Source organism: Parambassis ranga, chromosome 2 (genome assembly GCF_900634625.1).
Source record: "Parambassis ranga chromosome 2, fParRan2.1, whole genome shotgun sequence".
NCBI lineage: Eukaryota > Metazoa > Chordata > Actinopteri > Ambassidae > Parambassis > Parambassis ranga.
In genome coordinates, this window is record NC_041023.1 from 41,110,239 (window position 1) to 41,119,649 (window position 9,411).

Consider the following 9,411-nt stretch of genomic DNA (forward strand, 5'->3'; position numbering starts at 1 on the left):
AACTACAATCATATCTGTACTGCAATAAATCTTCATTTTAACATAAAGTTTATTTCTTAAAGTTGTGTCCAAATGACCTGTTAAAATGAGAATTTTGCAGTGTAGGCAAGAACATAAATCAGATTTCATAGTGATCAATAAACCTTGAGTACAATGTACAAGTGATTCATTCTGGGACAATATTTATGATAGTGACTTAAATACAGTATTTTACATCTACATGTGATTCCATCTTTAAAATATCGCTGTTTTAAATATGAAAAAATTAAATATATACAAATAATATTACTTAGAGTGTGTAAAGTTAAATTAGTTGAAGACCCAGAGTGCTACCCATGTGTAAATGTCATTTGTTTCTGGATTCATTCATTGAGAGGTTAAACTTCAAAGAGCAGCACTGCAGTAAAGGAAGGAACTGCCGAGAATGTTTAAATTAGCATTAAACAGCCACCAAACCTCCACTGAGGGACACCAGACCCTTCTGTGAAAATATGTGTTTTTATTGGCCTAAAAAAAAACCCGGAAGAGATAAAAGAAAAGTCTTGTGTTGGTAAATCTTCGCCTCAACCCCAGCATTTGCAGTAAACATAAACATAATGTGATTTCTCCAAAATAATTCCTTCAGCCTCTCAAATGTGATTGTGAATGATTGAAGTTGCCTGAGGCTCATTCAATTTATTTAAAAAACACAAGCATGATGTCTGGTCTGGTATTGTTGTGCTCCAGTTTCCACCACCATCCTCTGCAGCAGGTTGGTGCTTCAGCTTTCCTGCTCGAACGCACCGCAGCAGAGATGAGCGCTGGCTCGGAGTCTGATTGGTCCATCCTGCACTGCTGTTTTGTTTTTAGGCTGTCTCCAGGTGTGCGATTGGTTGTTTTTACATGAGGCCATGTTTGGAAAAGGGCCAACACAGACACACTGTCACACAAGAGTCCCAGAGAGTCAAATATCTTCCCCCATTTCCTCCTCTGCTTACTGGCATGTGGGTGGCTTTTTAAGCCTGTTTGTTCCTGTGGGAAAATGCTGTAAGTCCACACGTGTGAATATGTATTTCCACTTCCTATACTCACACTTTCGCTGTCTGACCCTTTGTGTTTAGGCTGAGAACTTTGAGGTCAAAGGTCATCTGCAGTCTTGTCTTTTTGTTTGTTAATTCCACTCAGGCCTCATGTAGTTGGGGATGCACTGACAGACTTGATGGCTGTAATAGAACCCAGACTGGCATGGACGTCTGGGATTTCTGCAAGGCAACCTGTAGCAACTAGAGACAGGAAGGACATGGTGATGTCAAGAGCAAGAGGAGGATAGAAGGAATAGAGAGAGGAGAGTCAATATAAAGAGTAGCGTGGTGTAAAGATGAGGACGGAAAGAAAATAAGGGTGAGGTTAAGAGGAGGAAGAGAGGCAACAAAGGAGAAATAAAAAGAAGACTCAGGGGAGATTATATTCTCTTGGCATGCATACTATTGATTATTCAGCTCATCACATCCTTTTTGGATAAACCCTGATCCAAGTTTTGATTGCATGTGTATCAAAAGGATTTTGTGTGCAGTGTTTTTCCTAAGAGGGGAGGATTCTAGGAAATTTTCCTCTTCCTCTTCACAGTAGGTGTATGGTCCTCTGTGTACCACCTCCTGTGTCCAGATGTTGAATCAAACTTAAATACTGAGGTTCAGTCTGAGAAAAGGGCCTATATATTTCTTTAGCTGAGAAAATTCAGGTCAAATATGTACTTGTGCCTGAACTTTCCCACATATAAAGCAATGTTTTTAAATCAATCATATCAAAGCTCATGTCTGCTGATGTGTTTTCTTTGAGCCTGTCGCTCCAGCTATCTGCTCTGCTGTCCACTCTGCTCGCTGTCATCAAGTTTACCCAGTCTCCCTCTCTGTCTCTCTGCAGGCCTCCCGGGTCAGATGCTATCTGTGGGAACCTCAACGCGCATGCAAAACACGCATGTCCATAAAAGGGCGGATGGAAACATGCGAACGAAAAAGAAAAGAGGGAGAATGTTTCCTTTTTTTTGTGTGTGTGTGTGTGTGTGGAATGTTGGACGTGTCCATTGAGAGTTCTTACTCTCAGAGCTTCAATTCTCACTCATCCCCAAGTTCCTCAGGCCTAGGAGTCATCTAAAGTGCTACATACACTATAAGCTCCAGGTACCTCATGATAAACTGACACGCAGACATGCTGCTTTTAATGGAATGGACTTATATGTCTCACCTGCAGGTGTTGGGGTTGAACCTCTTGCCCTGCCGCAGACAGGACTGTGGGCTTTCCCTGCACTGGCACAGGCAGGTGTCGGGGTTCAGAGGCTGATTCCCAGGACACTCGGCCGCGCACACACATCCGCACAGCTCATCGTCCCACCGCTGGCCAGCAGGGCACACCATCCCCTCACTTTGACCTTCACACTGACATTCACCTGAATGAGTCCAGGAAGACAAAGGTGGGAAAGTACATTCAGGAAGTGAAAGCAAACTTTATTGGATGTGGCACGCACTGTTAGGGTCATGTTCATACTTGAGACACATTTGCATGAAAGCAAAACTTCCATCTGTCTATTTATTCTTTGTTCATCTTGCTCAATAATTTTTGATTGACAGCCCCTGTAACGTATTTACAGTGAAGTGGTTTGGAGAGCAGACATGTCTGGAATTCCACTTTATTTATTTGATCTTTTTTTCCGTCTTGGCACCAAAAATAATACATTTATACACTAAAATAAAAAAAAAAACTTCCTTACAGGTGTTGTGGTCCAGTTTCCAGCCTGGATCACAGCTGGCTTCCGTGAGTCCGTTTTGGCAGATGCACTCACAAGTTGACTGCTCCAGAACTCTGTTGGGGCCACAGAGAGCCAGAAGACCGGAGTCCAGCGTTTCTGGAGGAGAGAAGTAAAAAAAAAAAAAGGTATTTATTTGTTTTTGTTTGTTAATCTGAATTCCCAGACTCTCTGACTTAATGAGTAAATGTTTGCATGATAACAAGCTGAACGAGGATTTTAACCTTTTTCTCTGCCAAACACCAGCTTGTTGATGTTAGCATTCAGCCTCACTGAGAGCATTGTTTCATGCATGCCAGGAATGGCAAACAAGCTACAGAAACTGTGGTTAAAATTACACAGACGCTGGCATTTTCTTTTTTTAGCTCATCACTTGAGCCTGTCACATAACTGGGGTAATTGCAAAGAAGAGAAAAAAATGGGCTACAAACTGGACACGTTTGCCCTACAGTGTCCAAAATCTGCAGCATTTCATCCTTTAGACTTTTAACCCATTGTAGCTCGACAGAATTCGCTGTCTTTCTTTGTTAGAGTCACCCTGTGTGTGTCCCTTTAAGGTCTTGACCTCCCAAGTTGAGAACCCCTGGTAGTGCATCATGACTCATGGACACTCACCTGTCTCTCTCTCAGAGTAGTTTATGGAGTCTGCAGAGACACACACACAGTTCACTGGATCCCATAATGACCCTGATGCACAGGGAAGCTCAGGAGGGGAACACCTTCACACACACACACACACACACACACACACACACTGATATTACAAATGCATGTATACAGACACTGTATCCAAACACATGTTTGTGTTTCTTCGTTGTAACTCACAGGTGATCTGTTGCTGCTCTTCTTATGATCGAGTGGAGCGGCCGCTTCGAGAGGCATTCGCACGAAGTGTGGTTGATGAAGGTTACCATGACAACAGAGCGATCCATCCTGGGTGGGGACAGCTCCATCAGCTGACCGTGAGGAAGATGAAGGTTAGTTGTAGCGTGTGTGAAACTGCACAAGTCTAATCATTATCTATCACTTCCTGGTTTCACTTTCTTACTAAACGTGCGTGTTTGTCGCTGATGTAACTGTTCCAGGATTGTGCAAGTGTGTGTATTGTATTGACTTGTAGTCCAGCTGCAGCCAAAGGCCGTCCCAGTGGAGTTGATACTGATGAGTTTACATAACTGGGCAGATTGGTTTCTGTCCCATTTTTTGAGGTGTAAGAGCAGATTCATGTGTTTCTTCACTTACTGTCTTGTTGACAAGTGTGTGGCTTGTATTCGTGCAGTAAAAAGCCTCGTTGGTGCAGCATCCACCACACCGGTGCAGCGCCACGCAGCGAGGGAGGTAGAATTGACTGGTGGATTCTGGGTATTCTTTGGCAACCTCGATGCACACCTCTCTGGGCTGGCACGAGGTTCGCTGGATCTCTTCTAGGATGACTGAAAAAACACAAAGAACCTTTTCTAAATTCATCTGTTATTACAGGGTTTGGAGCGAGACCACCTGTTTTCGTCTGTCTCCAGTGCAATGAAAAATTGTCTGCTTTCTCTGGTTTTGTCACCACTGTTATATCATAACATCTCAATATTTACCTTCCAATGTTCCGTCAACTTTGTAAAGAGCCTCCTCTCTCAGCTGACCCCAAAGATACTCGTTAGAGTGGATTAAAGGGCTTGCTGAGGAGGTGGAAAAAGCCGGAAAAGAGGGGGATGATGATGAGGCTTTCAGGGATCTCTTTCTCATGCAGTGCTGAATCAAACTGTATTCTGGGTAAAGGAGCTGCAGCAGCTGATCCACGCTCGTCACTGTCTCCAAACTGGCCTGGTTGTCTGACAGCGCTGGAGCCTGGGTGACAGGAGAAAGTGACAACCTTAAGGCCAATACAAACACACAAAGAGCAATTACGAGTGGTTACAAATGCAAATTCCTGGCTGTTTGTGGTTGTGTAATATAATGAAACAGTGTTTTGGAGAAAACTATTATATTCTCCAGAATTGTCTGTGTCAGCTTTGCTGGTTTGTGCTGGATAAACAGTGAATACCTCAGCTGCCAATGTGTTGTAACATGTTGCTGTTGGCTACTGTTAGTTATTAAGAGTACGCGTGTCCTCTCTTCACCTACACACACTCTCCTTGTGGCAAGGAATCCGCAAGGACGTGGTTTTCTTTATGCGTTTTTTTCTGTTCCTTGTTATACAAGCTGAAGTGTTTAAAAAAATCTTGCCTAAGGCATAGTGATATACCTGCCCTGCTGCTGCTGCTGCTACAGTGCCCTTGAGCAAGATCTGACCAGACCTAAAGGGTTCTTAAGGCCGGTTTGCATGCCGGCTTGACAGCTGCCGTGCATACAGTGCAGCATTGTGGTTTGAGCATTGGTTGTTTGCATCCTCAGCTACGCGAGGGGCACAGTAGGAGCTGTGTTGGAACAGTCATGTGAACGCATGCATGCATCTTTTTAAAATAGCCGTCTCCTGTTTCAGAGCTTCTAAGGCATCCTTTAATGGAGCATCGGGCCTAATTAGCCAAACAGACTACTGTGATTTCTGTGGTAGACCAGGTCTAAACCAGTCCTGCTGTGAGTCATCCTCGTAATGATTTTTCTGCCGTTATGATAGATGACTTTGTTGGGCGCAGTGGAGACACTGTAGATGAAAGACACGAGGTCAGACTGGCTAATACAAACTGCCGTAACATCTGAGGGTTACTACATGTCAGTTGGGAGTTGTTATGGTTGTTTGAGTGCCACATATTAATTCGTTCTTGAGGGAATGAGAGCGGTTGTTTGGTTTCCCAGGGTAAGAAGGAGCAGACTGGCACAGCTGGCATTAACTAAACAGAAGCCAGACCTCTGGGTTGTTATCAGTCTTTGCATTTATCTCCTCCTCTCTGCCTCCCTCCTCCTTTCTGTCTCCATCTATCTCATACCATCAGTATTTTCCCCTTTCTTTTACATAATACTTGGACTACAGCCATGCTAGCAGCAATCTGAGGTATAAACATAGAATGGCTGACATGCATATGTTTAGTTGTAAGTACGGCTTCAACAATGCACCCAACAGCAATACCATCTATAACCTGTTTTGGTTGTAAACCAAATGCAATGCAGGTGTTTCTGGCAGCCATATTGGATGCCAGCTTCTTGCTTTATTATTAATTATTAATGGTGTGGACAGTGATGGATATGATCATTATAAAATGCCATTGTACAGTACAGTTAAGGCAGCAGTATATTTCGCTCTCTTTTCCTTTACACCTCCTTTTAGTCTCTACCATGATTATATGACATGAGGTCATCGCTGAGGGACTGTGAGGTCATGGTGGATAAATAACCATTCGCTTAGCACTGTGGGGTGTGTCCAGCATCACACAGTGCTGGCACATATGCTCAAGTATGCACACACACCCATGTATTCGTCCCTTTTATAAATCTTATGTGTGAAGCAGTTTAAACTGTTAGCTGGCCGGTCCCTTCAGTGTGTATATTGTGACTGTGTGGCTGGTGGTAAACTAATTGAATTTCTTTGCCATCACCGGCCCACCGTGACTCATTGTCTGAGTCTGAGATGTTGCAAACCTGGAAAAAACCTGATCACATCCATCCAAAAACGCCAAAGTGATGAAAAGATGTGAAGCTTGAACCACTTGTGGCTAAAAAACACAGTGGTTCAGACATGGGCAGGTTTTGGATTTGATGACCACCTAGTTACCGTCCAGCCGAGCATGTCAATGTGAATATTCTTTGCAGCGACACCCATCTTTTATACCAAGAAAACCTCATTTTCTTGCCCTCTATTGCATGTTCCTAAAGAACAAACAGACCTGTCATAAAACTGCACCAGAGTTTCATACTCTGAGAGGATGTGGCGTTGGTTTGTGGTGTGACATTTCCCACTTTCTGGCTTTTTTTTTTTTTTTTAACCATCAATTTGGTGTTGTAACCTTCTCTATCAGCATAAAGGCACATGAACAAAGCCTCCTCCTCTCATTTCCCTGGTCCTGTCATAACTTTTAGACAAAACAAAGCAGCCCCACAGTTGCCTCTTAACTGATGCTGTATGGGTGGTCATGCAAGAGAGAGCAGTCAGACCTGATCTCTATCCTCAAAGTGACCAGAGTCATGGTGGTTAGCGTGCTTATACCATGTTAACAGACAGAAGTACACATTTGTCTTGTTCATGTTGCTGTGAAGAAACACTATAGCATCACAGAGTCTGAGGAATTTAAATTGGACTCTTACACCCAAGCAGAGCTTCTTTGTATGCGGTACAGTATACAGTCTACTGTACCATGCTAGCTCATTCTGCTGCCACTACCCTCAAACCACTGTTAGCTATTTAGCCCAGTGCATTTGGGTTAATTATTCAGCACAGCTGTATCAGTGTGACTTGACCCACACTGATGTCAGAGGGCATCAGCTTACCTCTGTTTTTATTTATAATGTCATGCTGGCTGACGGGCACCCAGAACACAACACAAGATCGTAATCTCGTGACAAATAAAGAAATTCAAATGTCCTTTAATGTTTGTTCAGCCATTTTTCACCTGTGTAATTGATTTTAGACATCGCTACTAGACTCTGTAGTTAAGGTGCTGGCCAAGTGTGTGTGTTTTTTTTTTTGTAGATAAGAATTACAAGTCCTTACCTCTGTGCCCATGTCTCCAGTTTGGTAATAGTCTGTATAGTCCTGTCCTGAGCACACATTGCTGAAATTAACCATCCATAGGAGCACAGCTGGTATCCACATAGTGAGGAGATGGAGAGGGTGGGGGAGAGGAGATATCAGGGCAGAGGATGAGGAAGTATTTAAAGCTTGATGTAAAGAGAAAGACAGACAGGGAGGAGGAGGAGGAGGAGGTGGAGGAGGTAGGTGGTGGAGCCCGAGGAGGAAAAAAAGGAAAATTCACAGATGATTCGGCAGGTATCTCTTAGCTCCTGTTGTCATTCTATCCTGGGACGAAGTTGCTCTTCCGGCACAGGTCATTGGTATTTGGGAAATCAGCTGAATAAATCATGATGAGGAAATCTTCTCCTCTTCCTCGTGTTGAAGAGTCTCCGCTTCTTTTCTTCAGAGCAAGTCTCTCTTATTGTCTTGTGGCACTTCCATTCTTGCTTGATGCTTGTTTGCTGATGTTTCCTGGCCTTCAACTTCAATTATTCCTCAGTCTCTGTGTTCTATATCAAATTTATCTCCCGTTTTTTTTCTTCTCCAGCCTTGATTGTCCTCGTCAGTCTCCTCTCTTCGCCCTTCACACTTTCTTTATCTGTATTTTTCCTTCTCTTCACACAACAGCTGTGCTCCTCACTCCCTCTCTCTCTCTCTCAGATTATTGCTGCCTCTTTATCTGTCTCCTGTTTCTTCCTCAGAAACCTTCAGGGCAAAGCTTTCTGTCTGTCTCTGCCGCTTTTTCCAAATCTGTCACAACTTTTCTGTCAGGCTGTCTGATCCTCTGTTAAAGCATCAAAGAGAGAGAGAGAGAGAAAGAAAATGGAAGGGGCTTATTTTAAATCCTGTTTCCAAATGGAGCCTAGAAAAAATAGGTGGCATTAAGTTCTTCTCCAAACAGAGTGTGTCTGTCCCGCTCATAGACGTCCTGGTGGAGTGAATGAGAAAGAAATACAAGAATGGAGGGCTTGTATCTAGTGGGCGGAGTGGAGATGGTTCATGCGTTACAGCTGATTATACTCCCTTTTCTTCCCCCCCACATAAATTGCAGGCTGTGCAGAAGCAGGCACTGTCGCACTTTCTCCTGACACATTTGCATGATTTCAAAATCACCGGACAGGCTTCAGAACTTCACATGTAACTGAAATGAGATTATCCTCCTACATTCCTTAGAACTTCTCATACATTCATAATCTTAACATCTGCGTCACTCTTTAGATCCTTGTAATAGGAGCAGCAGCCGTTGGCGACTTTAAAAATGTGTTCAGTAGCAGCCTCTAGTGATGAATGGGAGTGCCTAAGTTAGTTTTTATGAGCTGCTAATACCTTCACAGCCTTTCTCTCTCTCTCTCTCTCTCTCTGATGTTTGTGCTTTATAATGCAAGGACCCTGATTCCTGCTGATCACACCTGTTCCCTGCCTTCTACCCCAAAAAGTGTGCTTTCTCTGTTGTTCTGTCTTCATCCATTCAAGGTCCTGAAAAAGACAAACCTGACATACCTCCTTTAACTATACTGCCCCATGGCTGTGGGCATGTGTGTCACGAAAGAGGAGGGGAAAGCGCATAGGGAGCTTACATCTCTGTCTAAATTATGATTCTTTTTTTCCTCTCCCACGGCAAAGCAGTTACCGACAACTGTAAAATAAATTAGGGGGAAGACGGACGGACAGACAGACAGACAGGCAGGCGGGAAAAGGAGAGAGGAGGGCAATAGAGGTGTGTCTGGGAAACGCTCGAATGAGAAAACATCCGATTTTTGGGCTAGTCACTGCCAGCCTTTTCAAGGATTAAAGACGCACACACATGCACGCACACACATGCACACGGTGGCAAGTGTCTGCTTGCAGTACACTTTATGTGTTGAAATCTGCACAACTGAATTCCACATTCCAGACATTGCTTTCTCCATTTCATCATGTGAGCTCAGCGTGTAGAATTAGGGAAGTTTATCAATATAAAACAATAAGTCTG

The 9,411-nt window shown here is 43.6% G+C and overlaps 1 protein-coding gene across 2 annotated transcripts; it reads right to left on the bottom strand.

The window, feature by feature from the left end:
* Positions 1-72: 72 nt before the first annotated feature.
* Positions 73-8,364, bottom strand: LOC114432341 (vascular endothelial growth factor C-like). Of its 2 annotated transcripts, XR_003670244.1 has the most exons (9): positions 7,419-8,364; positions 4,369-4,621; positions 4,025-4,215; positions 3,608-3,738; positions 3,398-3,501; positions 2,747-2,881; positions 2,224-2,425; positions 1,072-1,262; positions 73-1,011 (listed from the first exon to the last, which is right to left on the bottom strand). XR_003670244.1 is itself a non-coding variant. In XM_028400296.1 (8 exons), the coding sequence occupies exons 1-8, from the start codon at positions 7,518-7,520 to the stop codon at positions 1,151-1,153; spliced, it is 1,230 nt and encodes a 409-aa protein (XP_028256097.1). In that variant the 5' UTR covers positions 7,521-8,364; the 3' UTR covers positions 73-1,150. The 2 variants fall into 2 exon arrangements, 1 of the variants encoding a protein (XP_028256097.1); XM_028400296.1 differs by having other exon boundaries at positions 73-1,262.
* Positions 8,365-9,411: the final 1,047 nt, after the last annotated feature.

What these genes read in the sequence shown, in the direction of transcription:
- LOC114432341 (XM_028400296.1), bottom strand. Translation starts at nt 7,520, where the DNA reads ATGTGGATACCAGCTGTGCTCCTATGGATGGTTAATTTCAGCAATGTG. An exon ending in AGTTGACGGAACATTGGAAG is followed by an intron (nt 4,216 to 4,368) that starts GTAAATATTGAG and finishes GTGTTTTTTCAG; the next exon opens with TCATCCTAGAAGAGATCCAG. An exon ending in CTACTCTGAGAGAGAGACAG is followed by an intron (nt 2,882 to 3,397) that starts GTGAGTGTCCAT and finishes TCTCTCCTCCAG; the next exon opens with AAACGCTGGACTCCGGTCTT.